The sequence below is a fragment of the Vulpes lagopus genome, chromosome 17 (genome assembly GCF_018345385.1).
Source record: "Vulpes lagopus strain Blue_001 chromosome 17, ASM1834538v1, whole genome shotgun sequence".
Classification (NCBI taxonomy): domain Eukaryota; kingdom Metazoa; phylum Chordata; class Mammalia; order Carnivora; family Canidae; genus Vulpes; species Vulpes lagopus.
Genome location: NC_054840.1, coordinates 42,939,535 through 42,961,404, shown reverse-complemented (window position 1 = coordinate 42,961,404; position 21,870 = coordinate 42,939,535). Strand labels below are relative to the sequence as shown.

At 45.4% G+C, this 21,870-nt stretch overlaps 1 protein-coding gene across 2 annotated transcripts in view; it reads right to left on the bottom strand.

The window, feature by feature from the left end:
• TRIO (trio Rho guanine nucleotide exchange factor) overlaps positions 1–21,870 on the bottom strand; it is a 356,231-nt gene that overhangs the window by 13,331 nt on the left and 321,030 nt on the right. For both annotated transcript variants that reach the window (XM_041731545.1, XM_041731546.1), the window contains exons 38-48: positions 18,315–18,463; positions 17,045–17,111; positions 15,536–15,639; positions 13,241–13,310; positions 11,187–11,276; positions 10,329–10,421; positions 9,518–9,568; positions 9,211–9,288; positions 8,062–8,253; positions 6,000–6,177; positions 3,044–3,861 (exon numbers count right to left, since the gene is read on the bottom strand). In XM_041731545.1, coding sequence (XP_041587479.1) covers positions 3,044–3,861; positions 6,000–6,177; positions 8,062–8,253; positions 9,211–9,288; positions 9,518–9,568; positions 10,329–10,421; positions 11,187–11,276; positions 13,241–13,310; positions 15,536–15,639; positions 17,045–17,111; positions 18,315–18,463 — 1,890 coding nt within the window. The remainder of the gene's footprint in view (positions 1–3,043; positions 3,862–5,999; positions 6,178–8,061; positions 8,254–9,210; positions 9,289–9,517; positions 9,569–10,328; positions 10,422–11,186; positions 11,277–13,240; positions 13,311–15,535; positions 15,640–17,044; positions 17,112–18,314; positions 18,464–21,870) is intronic.

Genomic DNA, 21,870 nt, shown 5'->3' with positions numbered 1-21,870 from the left:
GAATAAAACAGAGATCGTTTCTTAAGGCCACCTACCTAAGCCCACAAGCTGAGTGGTGTTAGCTGCAGAGTAGAAGCAACACAAATGGCAGTATTTGTCCCAAGCCGTCATTTACCAAGTGACCCTTTTGTTCCAGGGGAGGAGGATGAGGAAGCTGACACCACTGCCAGATCCTGAGCTACATCTCGCTCAATCCCCTCTATCAACAGGTGGGATGTGGGAAGGGGTGTCAGGCACCCTGCTCCTGGTGGCTTGTTTTCAGAGGCTTCCACCAACGATGTTGTCTGGGTGTTCACAGATCCCCTGGACTCCGATGACACTAGCCTCTGCTGGGCTCTTGGGTGCCCAGGGCAGGTCCCGGGTGGTGTAGTTGCAACCGTCGGACAACCCTGCCACATGCCTGTCAGCCCTGGGCTACTGAGCTGGTGTTGGGTTACACTGAAGTGGATGGCTGGTTGCTGTTAACAAGCCAGTGTGCCGAGAATTCCGGGGTGCAGGGCTGGGACTCTCGACCCGCGCAGTGGGTATTTAAATTAAACACAGAGGAGTGCCAAACTTTGGTCCTATCTCAGCTGAGAGTCTGTTGTAGATTCCTGCCTCTTGCGGATCCCCAGGCTGTCCATGTCATGTTCATTTATGCCATTTTATTCTTTTAGCATGTACTTTAGCATTCTTATATAACACACCCAATAATTTTGAGATTACGAAACCAAATTTGCTAGAAAATGCAAACAAAAAGCAACTTATGTGGCATAGCTGTTTTTGGCAATAGAGCATCCCAAGCTTGTCTTATAATTCTGCCACAATAATAATAGCATTAGTGTTTTCCGAACACCCCCTCTGCACCAGGCTAACTACCAGGCATTTAAAATCCATCTCATTCAGCGTTCGAAACTGCCTTCCCAGCCGGCACAATCATTACCCCCTTCCACAGTGGGGGTTAGGGATGTGTACGGGCCACCCGGCCTCTGAGAATAAGGCAGGGTTGCTCTTCTATTGCCGCCAGGTGCAGAGAGATTGTACGTCCACATGTGGGGGCTGGTGCAGTCACTGTCTGGGTTGGTCCACATCCACTCCACTCCTGCTCTCAGAACTTTCCAGAAGGTGCCCATTAAAAGAGGAAGAAGGACCCAGGCCATGGGTTAGGCACAGCTGCTTGGCTGTGACTGCAGACAGCTCCGTGGAAGTAGTCAAGGAGGAAGGTGGCCGCTGCTGACCCACCCGGAGGATTAGACGGCCCAAATGGGTAGAACAGGGCAGGGCGATGGTTCCTTTTAACCCAAATACTTAAGAATCCTAGAGGATGTTTTCACATCCCTGCTTAAGCCTCTAGTGGTCTTCCCAGGCTTCCAGGGCATTTCTGTAAGGCACTTTGACTCATCTAAAAAACACTGGCAATTTCCCTTTCCAGGTTATCTACCACCTAAGAAAAAGTGAAAGGCGACTTTTGTAGCCTAAAGCTGGAACATATATGGCACATGTGACTCTGCCTTTGTCTCAGAACATCCTGGGAGGGAGCCAGGTGGTGCCTGTATTTGCGTGCACTTGTGAGTGGCCTGGAGACCAGCATGGGTTCCCGCATTGGAGCAGCTGAGGTTCATCCTGTTGCACGGACTCTGAGTGCTCCTTAGTTGCTTACGGGGAGTGTCCATGTGAGGATGAACTCGAAAGCTGCTCCCTGGCCTAATTTGTAGGGGTCTCAGCTGTAAGGCTGCGCCAGCATCCTGAGTATTCACCCAGATGTGGGCAGGTATGGCATCCCTGTGACCTCTGCCTCTTTTGCTCTAGTTGGAGCTACTCACCCAGATTCCTAGCATTTCAGACCCAACAGGGGACCAGACTACTCTGCAGGACACTGTAAGGCACCCACAACAAGGACAGCTGATCATAGCCACTGCAGGACACCTGCCCCGACCACTTATTTTTTCGAATAAGAGTCAAGGGCAAATAAATGTACCAAGATCCATTTCCTAATTTCTTCCTCAATTAAATATAAAGATTGAGTTTTAACAAAATATGTAACAAATAGGAAGAAAAGGGAAGGCCACGTTGACCCAAAGAAGGCATTAACAGAAGTCCAGAGAAGAGAGGAGAGACATGCAAAAGCCAGATTTGTTTTCATAAAGAGAGACACAGACCCTTTTAGGGAAATGTATTTAAAAATTTATAAAGCGATCAAACATACACTTGTTAGAACAGTTCTATTCCCTCACGCATGCCTTTAGGAAAGTGTTAAAGGTCAGGCCACCTGCTGTGTAGGAAAACAGCTGGGTAAGACAGTGAGGAAGCCACAAAATGGGGGAGAAACGCACCACAGCAACCTTTCTGCTTGAGGACACAACATAGGTGACAGGCAAGAGGAGGGCGAGGAAGCCCGAGTGCCTGCAGACGCTCCCAGCCGCTGGCAGGAGCCCGAGCTCCAGAGGCCCTACAGCAAGCAGTCTCTTCCAGAGTGACACTTGGGGGAAGCAAGTATTTCCACTGGAGAGATTCCTTTCCCCCAATTTTGTCTGCTTAATTTGCTGTGAGTTGCTGTTGGAAGTTTTCTTGAGGGATTTTTTTTTTCAGCAGATGAGTCAAAAATGCTGCAAAGATCATTTAAGGCATAAAAGAGCACAACCAAGCGATGAGCAAAAAGCTTAAAGCGTACAGATTCCAATTTAAATAGGAGGCAAACAGCAGGGACACTGACCCCTCTAAAAAAACCATGTGTGAGGAAGGCAGGGGTAAAAAGAAGTTCCACGTATCCTGCTGGTCGGGGGGTGACAGGCGCACAGGCGCGGACGCTGAAGGGTATGATCTGGCTTCCCGGATTAAGGAGACACACACAGAGCAAGGAGCGAGTTAGTAGAGACGAGAGCAGAGGCAGCAGCGCCGTCCCGGCAGGGGGTGTTAGAAGGCGCCACCGTGGAGAGCTGACCGACCGCAGGCGGCGGGCAGGCGGCGGGCCGAGCGTTAGTAGGGGCAGGCGGCCGCGGGCTTAGAAGAGCTGGCGGGACAGAGGCAGCGGGGCGGGCGGGCGCAGGCCGCCGGGCGTTCTTACCCCGTTGCTCTGGGTGGACTGCACCGACTGCTCGCTGGCCGACGAGCAGGTGCTCATGCGGTCTGTGTCCTTGCTGGGGGCCGCGTGGCGCTGGGCCTGCCGCTGGAGGGAGTCACTGTCCCCCGGGAAGGTGAAGGAGCCCGGCCGGCTGGCGGGGGAGGCGGGGATGGAGCTCCAGAAGGAGCCCCCCTTCTGCAGGGGGCTGCTGGGGGCACAGGGCTCCTTGCCGACTGGAGGAGGTAACGCGGCGGCCGCAGGAGAGTTCAGAGGCGAGGTGGCCCCAGGCCTGGGCTTTGCCAGGGGCAGCGAGCCCGGGCTGCTCCGCGCGCGGCTGTCCTCCGGGGGGGCCCGCGCCTCCTTGGTGTCCGCCGCGCCCCCCGAGCACCTCCGGGGGCTCTCAATCACCTTCATCCTGGGGATGAGCTCGGCTTCTCGCTCGGGGCCTCCGGGCTCGGGGGCGCGCCTGCCAGGCTGGCTGGGGCCGGGCTCCGGGGCGGGGCTGCTGCCGGGAGGGGCCAGTGCAGGGCCGGGAGTGGACGTACCTGACATCTTGTCTGCCTCTGCCTGGCCCGAGGCTGCAGAGGAGACCAGCACGGGGGAGTGGTGTCTGACAGGCTGGGGGATCCGGGAGGGTCGGCTTCTGCTCGAGCTGGGGAGGCCGCTGCAGCTGCCAGGGCCGCCGCTGGGGTTGCTGCCTCCGCCGCCGGGGGCCCCGCTGCCGGCCCCGCTGCTGCTGCCTCCACTGCCGCCGCCCCCGCCACTGCCCCCGCCGCCGCCCCCGCTGTGGTTCCTCTGATACTCGATTGGTGATGTCAAGGCTGCAAAACAAGGGAGACGCAGGGGAGAGACTGTCAGGCACGGAGAAAATAAAAAGGATGTGCCGGGCCTCAGCACCCCCAACAGAGGGGGCTCACCCACGTGACTTCTAACCATCATGACGGGTAAGCTGCCACCCATCCTAGGAGCAGCAGAGCGACACCATCCGCCCGTAAAGGAATAGGCAAAGATCTTAAATGCTCCTCTCCTACTGAACTTACATGGACCCCGTCATGGGAGGTGTGTCCGTGTGAGTGGCTGGAGGCCATGGAAGCACATGGTGCCGGCTTTAACGGCCTGGGAGCAGCAAGCAAAGCCTCTGCATCCCTGCCAAGTGAAAGAGGCCAACTGCCCATGTGGGAGAACCCCAGACAGCAGCTGGCTCCCAGGAGTGGGAAAGTTCAGTCCAGCTTCCACAAAGGTCCTCTTTAAACCAGAGAGCAGTCAGGCAAAGAAGAACCTGGCTGGGAGTTAAGGAATCCCTAGGTTATCCTGCACGCAGGAAGGTAGTGTTAGGCACCAGCTCTGCTTTGCAGATTTGGCACAAGAGACAAAGGAAGGTAAAGAGCTCTGCAAAGACCCTCCTCGTGGGTCAGGCAGCTGTCCCCTCTATTGACCTCCGTGATATAGTTTGTTATGTAACCATCTGCAGGAAGCCAAAGGAAACATGCCAAGTAAGATACAGGGAAACATGAACACAAATTTTTAAAGTGTTTTAAAACCTTTGAGAAATACAACAATTAGGCAGAGTCCCTTCTTGCCTGGGAGGCGTCAAGGCAGGTGTGAACAAGCATTCTGAAACCAAATGACATTTTACTAAGTCTGTCTTGGTCATGGCCTCTTCCTGGAACAAGGGGTGAGAAGGAAGGGTGCCACGTGCCCAGAGCTCTCACACCATTCCTGATGTGCTCAATCCTCTGGAAGAGGTCCTTTATGTAGACTTTATGTAAAGCATATCTAGTAAGGCTTCACAGCACAGCCTCTTCAGACTTCTAGTTTGGGAGGTGAACGTTTACAGAGATTTCCCAACAGTTCCATGCTATGGATGGGCACTTAACGCATCACTTAAGAGCAGCACATTTAGAGAGGCCTGCACTGGCTCACTGTAATGGGAGCGAAACTTTTTCTTACATGTGCAGGGACTGCCCCCCAACCCCATTAAGCCTCACGTATCCAATTCTAACTGCAGATGTAAACACTGATCAGTCTTGCTTGACACCCACAGCTACCACTTGGTTCCAAATGCTCTGACCTTGACCTTTCACTCCATGCCTGGGTTCCTGGCTCTTGAATGTCATGTAAGATGTGAAGGTGTTTTATGGTGACAAAGAAATGACAACACTGTGTTGGACTGGGCCAGAGACAGAACACGGATGAGGAGAAAAGGATAAAGAGGAGGTATTAAATGAGTTATCTGGCTTCTGGCTGAATTCTAGGAGCTCTTCAATGATCACCAAATTAGAACCCAATTAGAATTGCCATCACAAAGGGAAGCAAGTAGTTTTAGGTCACTGACATAAGTCAAAAGAATGATCTAAAATGTAAGTCAGTATGGTCATTCTCCTTGTGGAGAAGAAATGTCCCTAAACGTGCTTTGCAGCTCCCTGTAATCACTCATGTCATGGAAGCTGGGAAGGAAAAATATAGGTCTTATTTTCTAATGGAGGCGGGAGGCATGGATGAGCAATGCAAGTGAACACAAATTTCCAAGTTGCACTGAAGAATGTCTCTAACATCTTTGGCCACTTCCGTCTGCTGCCTCAGTTTTCCCTCAAGCATTCCCTTCCCAGGACAGGGCTCTAGGGCACAAAAGGTGCAAGAGACCATGAGGGACACGTGCCTAGGGCCAGATCCTGACTCTGCCACAAAGAATTTGTGGGACTTGGCATAACTTACTTATCTACCCTTTGCCTGAGCTTCCTCATCTGTAAAATGGGATGATAGTGGTACTTGCCACCAGGATTCGTTGTGAGAAGGAAATGAAGTAATATACAAGTGCTTACTACAACAGGGCCTGCAACATAGACTCTGCTAAGGAAGTCTTGTCAGTATGAGCAGTAAGCAATAGGAGAGAGAAGAGAAACAGAAATGTGTACTTCAGGCAAAGAAAATACACATCCAGTAACAGAACATACATTACCATTTAAAAAATTGCGCTGGTTTTCTAAAATTTGGTTGATTTCATGGATCCATGTTTGCCGGACACTTGGACTGGATGAATGCAAAATGAAGGTCTCCACCACACCACCCGTCCTTGATGTCAAAGCAAATTTACATGGATCATTTTCCACATTTTCCTCCAGGCAAAGGCAACTCACCTTAAAAAAATGAAAGCATTATTCACAATGACCCAAAAGTGAAAGCAACCCAAGTGTCCATTGGTCATTGGTTTTGATGGATGGATAAACAAAATGTGGTCTGTGGAATAAGTAAATGGAATATTCCTCAGCCTTAAAAAGGAAGGACAGGCTGACATATGCCACAACACGGAATGACCATGAGGATATCATGCTAAGTGAAACAAGCCAGTCACAAGAAGACAGATACTGTCATGATTTCATGTAGATGAAAGAAGTACCCTGAGCGGTTATACTCACCGAGCCAGACAGTGGAATGGTGGGTGCCGGGGGCTGGCGGGGGGTGGAGGTGGGTGGGGTAAGGTGGGGTGGGTGGGGATGCGGAGTGGTTGTTTCAAGAGCATAGAATTTTGGTTCTGCAAGATAAGGAGAGTCCTAGGTGGATGGGTGGTGATGGGTGCATGACAATGTGCATGTACTTAATGCTGCTGAGCTATACACAGAAAAATAGTCAAGATGGTTAATTTATGTGTATTTTACTATAATAAAAAACAATTAAAGCACATTCATTCCTCCTGGTCAGGTGCAATGTAAATGAAACTTTTCAATGACTTTTTAAACTCCAGGACAAGGGGATTACCAGGAATTGAACTAATAACTTGAATATTAACTAGAAACATGGGCCTGGGAATTAGCCAATTTTGAACTCCTTATGATCAGCCAGTGTTGTATATCCCTTACTTCCCTGCTCCAGGAATAAAATGACACTGTTTAAAGACCTTGACTATTAATATAGCACATATGTTATGAAGTTACACACGAGATCTCATTTTTACAGAAGCAGGATATGTGAAAGAACAGAGAGAATTTCTACACTACTGGAATGTAGTGGATAAGTCTGTCAGGAGACTTCTGGAAGAACAGGTAAGATACCTCTGGATAGAAGGTGGTGGGTGCACAGTGACAACTGGGGGGGTCTCCACCGGCTTGAGCAGGAGGGCTGGAGAATGGTGGAAGACAGGAGAGGCCCGAAGCTTCATGCAGCCCAGCTTAGACCCCTCCTGAGGTCCTGCTGGGCTGAAGAGCCTCCCCCAGGCCAGAGCAGGAGGAGGCAGGAAGGCTGCTGCGGGTGGCCAACGGAAGGCTGATGGGGAGCGGGAGGGTGTGATGTCCCACCTGTGTGCTGAGACCTTAGGGCTCAGAGGGTCCCTGTCCCTGACAGGAGCATAGCAGCCCAGGGTAGGGGCCCTAACACAGGGAAGCACATCTCCCTTCTGAGCTCAGGGCCTGCACAGCTGCAGAGGTGGGATGAGCAGAGGTGGAGAGGGGGGTGGGCAGGCTGCCTCTCCCAGGGCCCGTCTGCTAGGACCTCCAGCCCCGCCTCTGCTTTTTTTCTATCTGGCCCTTGGTTTGTCCCAGTTACAGGACTGAGGCCATTGGCAATTATTTTGTCTGTTTACTTGTTTCTCTTTTATCAGAGAACAAGCTCTTCCAGGGCATGGACTGCCTGCCTTGCGTGCCTCCACGGCCCACACCTAGCACTGAGCACTCAGCACGGCCTCAGGGATTGGGGAGAAGAATGAGACACAGGGGAAGCTTTCTGCTCTGGTCTCAGAATGATGCTCCAAATCTGTGTCAGTCAACCTCAGCTGTACGTGTTTCCTAGGGAAGGTGGCATACGACATCTAGCCACGACAGTCTTCTCATCACAGTCAGGATGGCTATGGTCACGCAGAGATGTGTGCCAGACCTCAGCCACTTCAGGATGCCGAGAGTAGAGGGATGGAGTGAACTTTTAAAAGTTCTAAGATGTCTTAGGACCTTTTTAAAATATTTCATAAACAAAGGGTCAGGACACGTCATCACCGAAAAGGAAACAGTTTATGAGCATGATGGGTACATTACCTTGATACTGTTCTTAAACAGGAATCCTGGCATCGAGAAGCCCTTTTTTTTATCAAGTGGTTCACTGAAAATGACGATTTGCTCAAAGAGGAAAACTCGCCTCTCTTTACAGCGAGGCAGAAGTCCCGAGTCCTGGTCTGTGACCAAGAATGTGTCCTGCAAGAGTAGCTTGCCCTGGGCAACAATTTTACCCTAAAAAGGAGGGGCAAAGGAAAAGGAGAGAACATTTCATTCTAAGTCAAGATATCTGAAGTTCTGTTTTCTTTTTTGTTCCCACAAAATGTGTTTTTCTTCTATTAATTTACAGAGCTTAAAAATTTGTTCTTAGCTTTGAATGGAATAATCATCTAGATGACATTCTCGCCAAACTCTGTGTAAGTCTCTGGCCTCGGCTACAATCAAAGACAAAGTGGATTGAAAGTGGACAGCTCACACCGGAACAGGTTCTCTGGGTGCGGCTCCTGGGGCCCAGCAGCATGGGCACCCTGGCAGGACCCACTAGAAATCCACAGGGGCTTGTGTCCTCAGGAACCCTCCAGGAGAGTCTGTATGTGCTTTCTGGAGAACCACAGCACCAGAACTTTACATCTAATTCTCTAGAAAAACAGAAGGCAAGAAAAGCAAAACTTTGTCCCCTTTAGTTACTCGGTAGTTGAATTTGGAAATATTCTGAGTATCTTTAAGATGCTAAGAGGCCGTGCTCGCTTCAGCAGCACGTATACTAAGATGCTAAGAGGCAATGTGTAATATGAAGAGCCTGGCAACTCACAGAAAAGTTTGTTAGACTAATAATGAACACAGTGTGCCTGCAGCTGGGCTCCCAGGGATGATGGAGATGGGCGAGGCCCCTTGCTTTCTACCACCTGCCAGGGAAGGAAACTGACGTTGCAGCAGCAGAGGGCCCACAAGACAAAGCAGAGTCCTGCCTGCTTCAGCCATCAGGCGCTGGGCTGAGAGCAGAGGAAGGTCCTCAAAGAGCAAATCAAATGCACCAAAAAAAGTTGAAAGTATCAATCAGGTTCAAGTACAGTGAGAGGAGACAGAAAAACAGGCAAAAGGGATCAACTTTCTACGTGTGGAGATAAATAATCTAAGACCAAATGAAATGATAGAAGCCAGAGGAGCAAGTGTAAAGAGCAGCCGCATTACATCAAATCCTTGCAGCCGCCCCACGTTCATCATGTCGTTGCACCGCTTGGGGACTATGCACATGACTTCCACAGCTCTCTGCGGGTGGGAGAGAAAGCAGAGCCAGCGGTCAGCTCCCCCTCAGCTTCACCCCCAAGTCTGGTTCCCTCCTTCCTGCCCCCCAGGAAGCAGAGGGCACATCCAGGAAGGGGACCCTTCCCAGGGACAGGCTCCTCCAGGGGGCAGGCTGCTCAGGACATGCTGGAGACACAGGGGGTTTAAGTGAGGGGCCAGGGGAGAACAGGGCAGGTCCAGTGGGGGGATATACCTCTAATTCTGATGTATCCAGGCTAGCTTTTTTGGAATACTTGAGGAAGTCCTGCAAGGAGCATTGAGAGGACACGGTAAGGGTGATGATCACAACAGCCGCTAACCTTATTGTTCATTCTTGATGTGCCAGGCACCAGACCAAGCATCTTAGCTGCATGTTCTCATTGCTTTCTCCCAGTAACATGATAAAAATATACCCTTATGAGGAGTTTGAGCTGTAACAGCAACGTTACCAAATCTAAGCAGGTATTGGCTCCTCTTTGACTCCAAGACAGCTCTGGTCTCTGTGCATACTCAGCTTTTTAATTTTATAACTGAAGCAATCTCTCTATATATCTACATTCACTTTCATCATGGAAAACTGTGTGGCTTTGCCTTTAATTGTGCTTTGGAATTTAAACCAATTGAGGGCTTCTGAGCTCTGTCAGCAGGGCCAACATAAAGCAACAGGCAGGGACTGAAATTTTAATTTTACCCAGGGCCCTAGGAAGATGAGAAAACTTGCAAGGTCAACAGAGCCGAGGAAAAATCATTAGCTTTCAAAGATCTGTGGTGGGGCAAAAAGCTCACTTCAAGTGACATTTTGATTCAGAACTTGATGCAAATGAAAAAAATCAAGGGAGCTGTGTAAGATGTCTTATTAGGCTTTAAGAAATTTACTCTGAAATATTTAAAATCAGCAGTGAGAAGACTGTTTTTGATTTTTTTAAAGAAAAGAGTCCAGTCACCTGCCCAACCCATCCTTCCCCTCCTCTGTTGGGTCTTCCCACTGAACTCCCAAAGCCAGAGTGCACCCACCACGGCCTCACCTTCAGGAGCAGCTGGTACTTCATTATCCGCTGCACTGGTTTGATCAACAGATCTGTGAGTTGCAACCTGTGGCCCAGACGCTGCTTTAAGTCCTATGGATTTAAAGGAGGAAAAAAAAAAAAAGATCCTAGGTGCGGTCTTTCAAAGGACCATTGCTTCCTTCCTGTAACTGTCAGAACGGCTAACTATGGGGATCCCCGTGTGGCTCAGTGTTTCAGCACCTGCCTTCATCCAGGGTGTGATCCTGGAGTCCTGGGATCGAGTCCCATGTCAGGCTCCTTGCATGGAGCCTGCTTCTCCCTCTGCCTGTGTCTCTGCCTCTCTCTCTCTCTCCCTGTGTGTCTCTCATGAATAAATAAAATCTTTAAGAAAAAAAAAAAAAAAGAAGAAAGAAAGGCTAACTAGCTGGCAGGAAAGGTGTGGGGGTGGGGAGAAAGGCCTTGCTGCACAATAACCAGCCAGGGATCCCCAATTTCTCAGAATGGCCTCTTCAACCCTTTGGGGCAGTTTTCAAAATAGCCTTTTTTTTTTTTTTTGCTTGTTTAAAGACTCTTTCAATTGCTTTCTTTTATTCATCTAAACACATGCTTTATTTTTAGGCTGAGAGTTTAGATCATGAGTTGTTCTGAATCTGTAAAGAACCTTGAGTTCAAAACTGTTTGAATAAAAAGCCCTTATTTTAACAATGACTCCAGTCTTCTGAAAGTTAAGGGATACACAATCATAGATTGAATTCATACTCATTTCTCTGATTTATAGGAAAGGATTGCTTAGTTCCTGGGAAACATGTTATTTTAATTTTTGGACATGGACTGTAACAAAAGATTCAGAAATACTTTGTCTATTTTGGGTCTTACCTCAAAAAAGGTATCAATGTATTCTGAGACAATGTGCTCAGACTTTGGTTTATTTTGACAATAAACTATGTACATGTGCAACCTTCTTTCCTAGGAACAAAAAAGGCAAACAGATTAAAACAATCAGAAGTAAAATGAATGCTTTTAGTGAAACAATGCTTCTAGTGAAACAATATAAGAGCACATGCACATTTCAGCACATTCATAAAGGAAATTTTCTTAGAACAAAACTGTGGTTTAGGCCTGTGGGAGCACATTCCAGATGCATGACTAGGTCAGAATGCTGCTCTGTAGCTCCAAAAGCAGTCCTTCCGCCTCACCCCCTCAGGTCTTTCAAACCCCTCACTTCACCCGGCCAACACCAGGGGTAGTGAGAGGACATGGTTCTTCAAATTAAACGGAGAATTACTGCCATCCCTGCAAATGTCCCAGTGGTCTAGGAAGCCCAGCTGCTTTTAGTAGGGAAGAAAAAGCTCTTTAAGCTCAAATGCTGAAGGTAGGGGAAGGAGTACACAGTGAGCCACCTCTTAATCCTGTTGATCCTCAAAGTGTGGCGTGCACACCCCTGAGGGGGTCCCCATGGCCTTTGATCCAGTGGGTCAAAACTATTTTCAAACTAATACTAAGATCTAATTTGCCCCTTTCTTTGTGCTACCATCTCAAAGATGTGAAAAATAGCTGGCACCTGGGCAAATATTCACCCCTGCACACCTGCAGAAGACTTGCCAGCTTCACCTCAGAATGTAGTAATAAAAATCCATCTTACTAACATTCAACCAGGAGTATACATCTTTTTTAATATTCTTGTGACAAAAACAGAGGTCCTCCTAACACTTCTGTTGCATATGATCTTTGTTTCGAGCAGAAGCACTCGTGAGGCTGAGCTGTGGGCTAAACCAACTGCTGGTTGTTGCAGACCACTGTTTTTACTTGAAAGAAGGATAGACACAAATTGTAATTACTTATACTTGGGTATCTGACAGACATCTTCTTGAATATGAACAATGTCTGTCATTTTAAGGTAAACTGGCAACAACTGTTAACAATTATGAAACTCTGAGTTTCAAGGCAAAGATTAGAATTTTGGAAAACATGTTATTTGTCACTGTGAACTTGACAATACCTAGAGACTGGTCTAAAGATATTAACAAATCTGACTTTTTGACACTGTATAACAAAACGCCTCCCTATCTGGAAGATCTAAATTGGTGAACCAGTATTTTCAACTGACCGATGCACGATTTCACAGCTGGTGCATGGGTGAAAGTCTGGAGGTGAGAAGCACTTCAATGCTTCTAGTGAAACAGCAAGGCTTAGAATTCCACTAAGGGTTTTCCAGATTCCATGTGGCAGCTAACTTTTAAGATATTATCATGTGGTTGAATTTTGGTGTGGTATCTCAGAAAACTACCCATAATGATCTGAAAAGAGTATTAAAATACTTGATCCTTGCCAACTCTATATCTGTAAGAGGATGCAAATTTTTAAAAAATATATATTTTAACCAAAACAACATTCCACGGAATGAATGCAGAAGCAGATATAAAAATCCATCTGTCTTCTATTAAGGCAGACATTAAAGAGATTTGCAAAAATACAAGAACTCTCATCACTAGTCTTTTAAAAATATGGAAATTTTTCCTAAAAAAAAAAAAAAAACCTTTAATGTTAACACATTTTTTTCAGATATACACATGTATTTGGCTACTATGTTAAACCTATTGCATGCTGAGGTACACATCACCATTTTCACTAAACATTTGTTTGCCCACAGATATTTCCAAATGTTCCTGCTTCAAATCTGCCTCTGGTCTCCTTCTGACCACTCTGTACTGCGCTGAGCTCGACAGCTGGCTGGGGCTAGGTGACCAGGAAAGCAATCATTCATGTGCAAGAGTGGGGGGTTTAATTCCAATTCGCTGACTGCATGGTTTGGTTTGATTCATAACACAAGAGCTTTTGTAAACTACCAGTGAGTTCTCCTTTAATCTGAAAGACTAGTCACTAAACATGACAATATCAGAACAGAATATAAATAACGTTATTGTACTGACGTGTTTAACAAACAGGGATCCTAGTTTTTCTGGATCTTCAAGGCACTTCTCCAACTCTCCTAAAAAAAAGCTGAAATGAGAGGAAAAATATTAGAGCTATTTCCAATTTGGCCTTCTGATTTTAGTAAAAATAATCTGTTGGGACATGAGCAATTGGAAAGTGTCAAGTATATAATTAACAAATACGACGTGCACAGAAAACATTTTGTTAGGACAGGGACCAAGAGAGATACGCAGGTGAAAAAGACAAGGTGGATGAGAACAGCCCTTGAATGGCCACAACCTTTCCTTTTCTCCGGCAATTAACACTTTTTGTCTCATCTTTCTTAGGGATGAAAGCAATAACAAACATACCATGGCTGAACACAGAAAAAAAAAAAGAAAAGTTTCAATAAGATTGATCATTTTTATTTCTGGAAACTTGAGTTTCATGTATACTTTATGATAATTTTTAAGAGCCTCAAATTGGATAATAATTGATATAAAATACTGAATATTTACCTGTGCTATTTTTATAACATTTTCCCAACTATTATCCAAGGTAACCTCTAGGTTATGCATATCAGCTCCCATTGAGACAGAAATCGGGTATAACCACAGCAACACAAGGGCTGCGGGCTCAAAGATGCATGCCTGCCTTAGCTATCACTTACCTATGCTGATCTCTATGTCTGGTATTTTGTTAACCCACAAACCAGCATATCCATTAATGCTATGTTGAATTTTCTAGCACTTGGGGGTTTTATTACAGCTCTGCACACACTGTGGTGGGCCCCACCCCCAGGCACACCTCTGTCTGGCCATCCGAGGAGCACTGTGTTTTCTCTTTCCCACTATGGCATCACCAGCAGACTCAGGGGTGGCAGGACTATACAGCAGCACCAAATACCCCTTTCTAAAACTAGGTTCACTGTAGATCCTTGGGAAGCCTATAGGCAATAGAACTATCAGTTATGCTGTGTCTGAAGTTGACTACTCATTTATCTACGAGTCCAACTGAATTAGACATTAAGGAGGATAAGAATGTGATGACCCTGTACCTGGGTTCAAGAGTTTTATGTTCTATCAGGATGGATAAATTTAGAAATAATAAAAAAACACTACCTGATGCACACACCATGAAAACCCTACTGTATATCTGCACAGTATTTTATAGTTTCAAAACCATGTTTACATATGCTATCTGTGAGGAGGGAGCACATCTGATTGGAGTGACGAAGTCTAATGGGGAGTGATCATTTGACCTGGGCTTTGAAGGTGATAGGAGCACACTCTTGGCCAAGGGACAGTGATGCACATAAAGACAGGAAAGCAGGTGGCCCATCCAGATCAGGGCAGCAGAACAGTGCAGCTGAACACTCCACAATGCTATCAATGGCTGGCATTAATCAATCCGCAGATGATTATGGATTTTTACAACTAGGAGTAATGTGACCTGAAGGGGCAGATATGCTGTAGCACCAGCACCAGTGACGTGGATCTCCTCCGGTTAGGATGGGTGTGACAAGGTGCTGGGATCAAATTTGATTTTCATGTGTAGTCATGGCTACTTTCTCCACTAAAACAGTATCTTCAAAACTCTGTAATAGTAATTTGTATTTACTCAAGAGGTGGCTGCAATTCTAATTAGAAACATTTATTGCGGCTTACTCTACATAGACGATGTTATAAGTGCTTTGGATGAATCAACTCAGTCTCTCTTCACTAAAACCACATGAGGTGGGTGGCTAAGACTCTGACCCATGTTGTATAGATGGACAATGGAGAGACAGGGGAGGGAAGCAAGGGGATCAAGGCCAGGACTGGGTCTGAACCCAGGCAGTCAGGCTTGCCACCTTCATGGGGGCTTCCTAGATGCACCAGCAGGCAGAAGGGACTTTTCCCTCTGCTGTGATATGCTACCACAAAACTCCTTGGCGTATCAAAATTTACCTCTTTTCTCTAAAGATTTATTTATTTTAGGGAGAGCACATGAGTGGGGTGAGGGGGGCAGGAGGGGGGGAGAGAGAATCTTGAGCAGAGCCTCCCCCCACCCCTGCTGAATGCAGAGCCCAACATGGGGCTTGATCCCATGACCCTGAGATCATGACCTGAGCTGGGATCAAGAGTTGTACACAACCGACTGTGTCACCTGGGCGTCCCCTCAATATTTCCTCAGTGGCTACCTCCAGGACACTACATAGGTAATAAAAGGAGATGAACCACTGCATATCCTTTACCATTTGCCTGACGTGATGCAGTTTAGCGAGTGATAATGCCGTGTACACCATTAAGTACTGCATGTATTGTACGTACTCTCTGTGCCAGTCATAAATCTGATGGATGTTGCCAAATACAATTTTGTCCTTTCCTTTCATGTCATCAGGAACACCATCTTCTTTCATAAGAGCCATGTAGCCCTATAATTGAATATTTAAAAATAAGTTTGCTTCACTGAACATATCTGGATTGAATAATGATATATGCATTAACAGTCATAAAGAACACATATAGGCACTGCCTCATAACCCATTGTTTATTTAAAAACAAATAACCCTGTATGAGAATTGTCTTGCCCTGGCACTTGAAATGTACTGACACACACACTGCTGTGATTTTCTCTCCCTGAACTGTGTAGCATCACAGACCCAAAGACATTCAAACATAATGGGTTTCATAAGACAAATCACCTTATCAGCTTTTGTAAGCATTAAATATTTGGCTAAAATTATATTTTCTCTGTTCCTAGCATAATATAAACAAATTTCCTTTTTGTTTTTGGATTATTTACGTAATCTCCTAAATAAGAATTTAAGAATATTCTTTTCATAAATTGATTTTTTATCAATAGTTGATTAAATATGTTGCTAAAATGTCATTTATGATTTCTACTGAACTTGAGTAGGATTCAGCACGTACATTTATCTCTCAAGTAATTCAAATTACTTAAATTGGCACTGGGTGTTATAGTATATGCTGGCAAATCGAATTCCGATAAAAAAAATATACAAAAAAAAAAAACAAAACCCCAAAAAACAAATTACTTAAATTGCAGACGCATCAAACATGAGAACTCATTTGTTACACAATTAGCTGTAAAAGCTGTTACTTTTAGGGGAACGAATGCCCCACAAGTATTGGCCTAGATAAATCTGTGATGCCAAAAGGATAAGTGGTAAAACCATACACTATGAAAATAACTTTTTGATGAGTTGAGTTTGTAAATATGATCATGCCCTGAAGTTTAATGCCAGGGACATGCCTGGAGATGGCCCCTGGTGCAGTATGAAACGCAGTGGTTCTGTTTTGGCTACACTGCGTGTAACGACTTCCGGACCATGAAATTGGTGATGTACCTGCTCTGTGAAAAATATAAGCCAATGGTCTGCTGTAGCCACAGACAGAGTCTGCACTCAGCAGGATTCAGGTTGGGACTGAAGCCATAGCTGGCTATACTGACTTTTTCAACCAATGATGTTCTCATTTCTGTGATGATATCCAACGTGTGTAAACAATCAAAGGCAAGATTCTCATGTAATAAATACAATGGTTGGATATAATAACTTAAAAATGTAATTGTAAAAAAAAAGTGATTATGTTAAAGATGCACTATGTGAAAAAGCATTTAAAAGTGAACATGGATGAAGATAATTGGCTAAATTTTATTTTCTGAAACTTAGTTTTCTTTTCTTTTGGTGGTGGTAGGGGGAGGTGTCAAAAAATTTTTAAAGCTTTTGAGAAGGCATCAGTGTTAAACTGTCAAACATGATACTCCCTTGACAACTCTTTGGGCTGATATGTTATTAAATCTCTGAAAACATATACCTCAACTACATAGCCGAGGTCTCGCACATAGTCACGTTCTGTCTCCACTAGTTCTTGCAAAACATAGCTGAAAGAGAGAGAAAAATGAGTGTTTACAATCCAAACTCTCTTCATTTTCTAAAAGAATACTTTAGCACTTTGCTATTGTCAGGTCAGATTCCCACTGGGACTGTATTGTATTATATCAAACTTGCACAGTTGGGACTCCCAACTCCTGGGTGTCCCAAATCCCTTACAGGTTCATGTAGGTAACCCACAAGAGCTGTGGACTCTGATTACATATGGACAATCAAGAGCAGCTTAGACAGAACTTTGCTATAAAGGCGCGACATTAAAGGAACCAAATTTTTTTTTTTTTTTAATGATTACGTCATTTAAGCTTCACTGGATATAGAAGAAGAAATTTTAACTCAGATATTTAAAGCTTTTGGTCTGATCACTCATCCAAAAGTGTTTCTGAAGACTCATAACTGTTTGCAAGGCCTCTCTCATAATATAATTAGCTGATCAGAAGAGCAAAACACCTCAGCTGGCCTGAATAGGTCTGTTCATCCGTTCCATCAACCAGCACCGACTGGGCATCTCCTGTGAGCCTGCCACCACTCTAGGGTCCAGAGTGCTGGGAGACAGTAAGCAATAAAACCGAGTCGCTGCCCTCATGCAGCATTTCCTCTTCTCCAAAGGCAAGTATAAACCTGTAATATTTTTCAGGACTCTCTTTTTCACTTTAAGTGGCTTTACTGGAACTGAGAAACACTACCACTAAGATATATTAAAAAAATATTCATGTTTTTGGGCCTGTATTTGATTTTATGTTGCTTTCTTTCCCTCGCAAGTATGTATACAACAGAAAGCACGAGGATTTCTCACTGGAAGGGACAGAAGATACTCTTGCATCATTTTTATTTATAGATAAAGTATAACATACAAATAACAAAAACTGCAGCTATGAGGGGGCATGTGGCTGGTTCAGGGCAGCAGGCAACTCTTGATCTTGGGGTTAGGAGTTTCAGCCCCACATTGGGCACTAAGCTTATAAAAAACATCAATAATATAATGTTTTCCAAACTCTTAAAAAAGAAAACCCTGCAGCTATGGCTTCCTGCACCTTATGAAGCTCTGAGAGATTCTCACACACACAGACAAGTACTCCAGGAGTGACCCTGGACCTCCGCGTTGCATGGATCCACAGATAGGTCCCAGTTACATTTGTGAAGGTGACAGAGACAGGAGCAAAGCTGACCAACACTGACATAGACACATCTCTTACTGCCGTCTCTTTAAAGAGCTGGATTTCCTTTCTTCCATCTCATCAATGGGCGAGGAGGAGGACAGGAGGGAGTTGTCTGAAGGGTTGAAGGAGGGGCTGCTGCTGTCTCCCTGGTCAACAAGGAGTGAGCTGGGACGGTCCTCCAAGGCCTGAAAGAAAACCAGACCACCAGTCATGATCCCCCACTTCCAGTCCAAGAGGCTGGATTAGGATTACAAAATGTCATGAAGTCCGAAAAGACAGAGCCCTGACTATAAAATCCAAAGATTTATGTTTGTGAGATTACACAGTATTTCGTATCAAAAACTCCCACTACTAACACAAATAATGAGCAAGAGAAGCTGGATAAAAGAGCTAAGTTAGAACAAAAAGGACAGTGAATTTATATGCATTAATATATTCTATTTCTGGTTACCACATAATTAGAAGTAACTGGCTTCTTTACATTCCAGCACTGCACCCATTTCTGGATGTATCGGGTGTGCCACATGTAGCCATTTTTCAGTTACACTACTGCCAAATGACAGCAGGACCATTCCAGAAGCATGTGGCACCTCCTCCCTCAAGCCGGCCTACCCCAGGCACATCACTGTCCCTTGCTGGTGGGCTACACAGACATTTTGGCATGGAGACTGTTTCTTGATTATCCATGAAGCCCTGACTCGTCTTTCCGTGTACATAGCCTGTCCAGCTGAATGGGCCTCTATATCTGTATACTTGTGACGTCCTTCCTCTCTTCCATAGGAAGCAGCTGTCCTGCTGCCCCAGTGGCGTATCCTGACCTCTCTCTCCCCCACTGGATTTCAGGGTCCATGAATGACTGTGTCCAGTGTTGTGGTCCTTGTAGAACCTTGAATGAAGCCCAGCAGGTGTTCAAAGCATCTGGGTTGAATATCGACTTCTGTCCCTGGACTAATGTGACAAGGATTTGTGCTGATTACTTTCTAGTTGGTACATATTAACTGTGTTTCTTAACCTGAATTCCCGAAGCTCCAAGAGGTGTGGGTGATAGCTCCTTCAAAATTTCCAGGGCAGCCCGGGTGGCTCAGCAGTTTAGTGCCGCCTTCAGCCCAGGACCTGATCCTGGAGACCCGGGATCGAGTCCCACATCAGGCTCCTGCATGGGGCCTGCTTCTCCCTCTGCCTATGTCTCTGCCTCTCTTTCTTCATCTCTGTGTCTTAAATAAATAAATAAATAAATAAATAAATAAATAAATAAATAAATAAATATCTTAAAAAAAAAATTTCCAAAGCACCCAGCTGGATATATGGAGGTGATCCAGAAGTATTTGTCTACCGAACTGGGAAAATGTGTTTAACTTACCTTCAAACAAAAAGGTCAATACAATCTGTAGGAACACTTAATATTTCCCATCAAATCAAAACTTCTAATGCTTGTCCAGTTTTGCCCCTTAAGAGAAACAGATCAATGCTGACAGCTCTGAGGACACAAAGCCTGTGCATGTACTTCTGTTCACCAAACCCAGGGAGCTGTGGAAGTATACCAACTGCTGCACTTATCTGTGAGAAAAGAGTCAGGGAACGGGGTTTGATGAGAAAATAGCACCCTTACTTTGAAATAAATAACTATTGACCTTTACTGGAAGCAAGCACTTTGCAGGAAGCCACAGGGCTTGCGTTTGTGCTCGCTGATCAGGGACCTCTGCGACGGGAGACGGGGTCTGAAGGAGGGGACTACTCTGCACTGTCTGCTGTCTCGATTTGCAAGGAAACAGCTGATGTTCATTAGAGTCAGTTCTGTCCATTTCAGTGGTGAAAAAGAAGAAAAACAATAAAGAGGACGTCTGCAGATGTTCCCTTCACACAGAACAGTGAGTGAGAAGGCCAAGCAGTAGATTTCACTGGTGTGAGTGAAGCCCTGGACTTCGGCTGGTGGGATGGCTGTTCACACCACACAGGGCAGACGTGCGAGGCACGGATCCAGCCAGGCAGCTGCAGAGGGTGCAGGCGGTGCGAGTGTGGAAAGCCTTCTACCGGACAAGGCCACATGGAACCGAATTCCTGGGACCTCACAGATTCGGGTGAATTACTTGTGAAGCTCTCTGGGTTTGGTGGTGTTCTGTGGGCAGGTTTTTGTCAACTTTCTATTCCTTGGATGAGGATAGGCATGCACAGATAATATATCTCTTCTACGGTTAGTTTTTGGTAAATTATATTTTCTTAGGAAACTGCTCATTTCATCCAGGCTCTCCCATTTACTTTCAAAGGGCTCAACAAAAGGTGTTATGATTATTTTAATTTCCTTAGTTTGCCTCTCCAATATAATTCCTTGTGAATTTGTGCTTCCTATTTCCTTGAGAAGGTTACCTGATGTTTATTACTTCGTCAAAGTACACATTTTTCATTTTATTATTCCGTTTTTCTGTTTCCCAATTCATTAATTTCTGTTGTTTTTCTAGTATCTTGAGGTAAATGTGTATTTCATTTATTTTTATTTTCTCACATCTCCCTTTATATGCAGATCAATGAAGAAGGGAAAATCCCAGTGAAAGTTTAAATGGTCCCTGTGGCTGTGGGCTGCTACTGCCCTACTACCAGTGCTGGGAAAGATGCATTATGTTTCCCATACTGGTTGGACTGGGATGTGGAGGTAAGGGGGAGGAGTAAACCCCAGGAAAGAGTTTCTGGGGTGGCTGAATTTTTCACATGGACTCTGCAGGTTTTAGGGTGAGGAGATTCAGTTCCCTGAGTATCATACTACGTAATAGCTGACCAACTTCTTCCCAGGCCAGTGAGTTAGTACGTGGCTTCTGAAGTACAACTATGTCCGGAGTTTGAATTCTATCATGAAGGCCCTATAGCCCAAGAGGTCACCTACAAGAAAATGAATGTGGGTGACCAGGGATCTACAGCACACGACAAACGTGCAGAGTAACTCAGGATCACATGTCAAGGACAGGTGAAAGGATATTAAAATAATTCAGAGTTTTCACTGACGAAAAGCAGTTCTCCTCTGACATCAGAGGATTAGTGACAGGAAATCAACACGGAGCAATGTTTCTCTTGAGCCAGAAAAAGCAGAATCTAGATTATATTCTGCAGAGAATGAAGATGTGATGGGTCCATCGTGAATAGAATGTGGTCCTCCAACACTGAAGACAGGCATTAGGGACTGCCCACATGTAAAGAACCTCACTGGGAGCTAAGCAAACAGCATGGAAACTGAGTTTACGGCTGAAAAACAAGAGCTTTGGAGAGGCTGAGCCTGAGCCTAAGCAGCAGCGTTTGAATATGTGTCTATCTGACTCTTAAACCTATGCTTTTTCCACGATGCTAAGAGCACCTCGTAACCTTGCTTGGGAAAACTATTTCAATTATTAGACAAGAATGATTTAATGATCATACAATTGAGGAATATAAATAATTGCTTTAAAAATGTTTAAGGATGTTTGAAAGCTCACAGGGTACAATTGAAGAACCCTTTATTTAGACCATCAATCTAGTTGTCTCAAGGAGACTGCCAGGATGTGGTCTAGCTCAGTTCAAACTGAAAGGATCCCAAACTCTCCACCACTGGAATCAAGTTCTTAGGTTT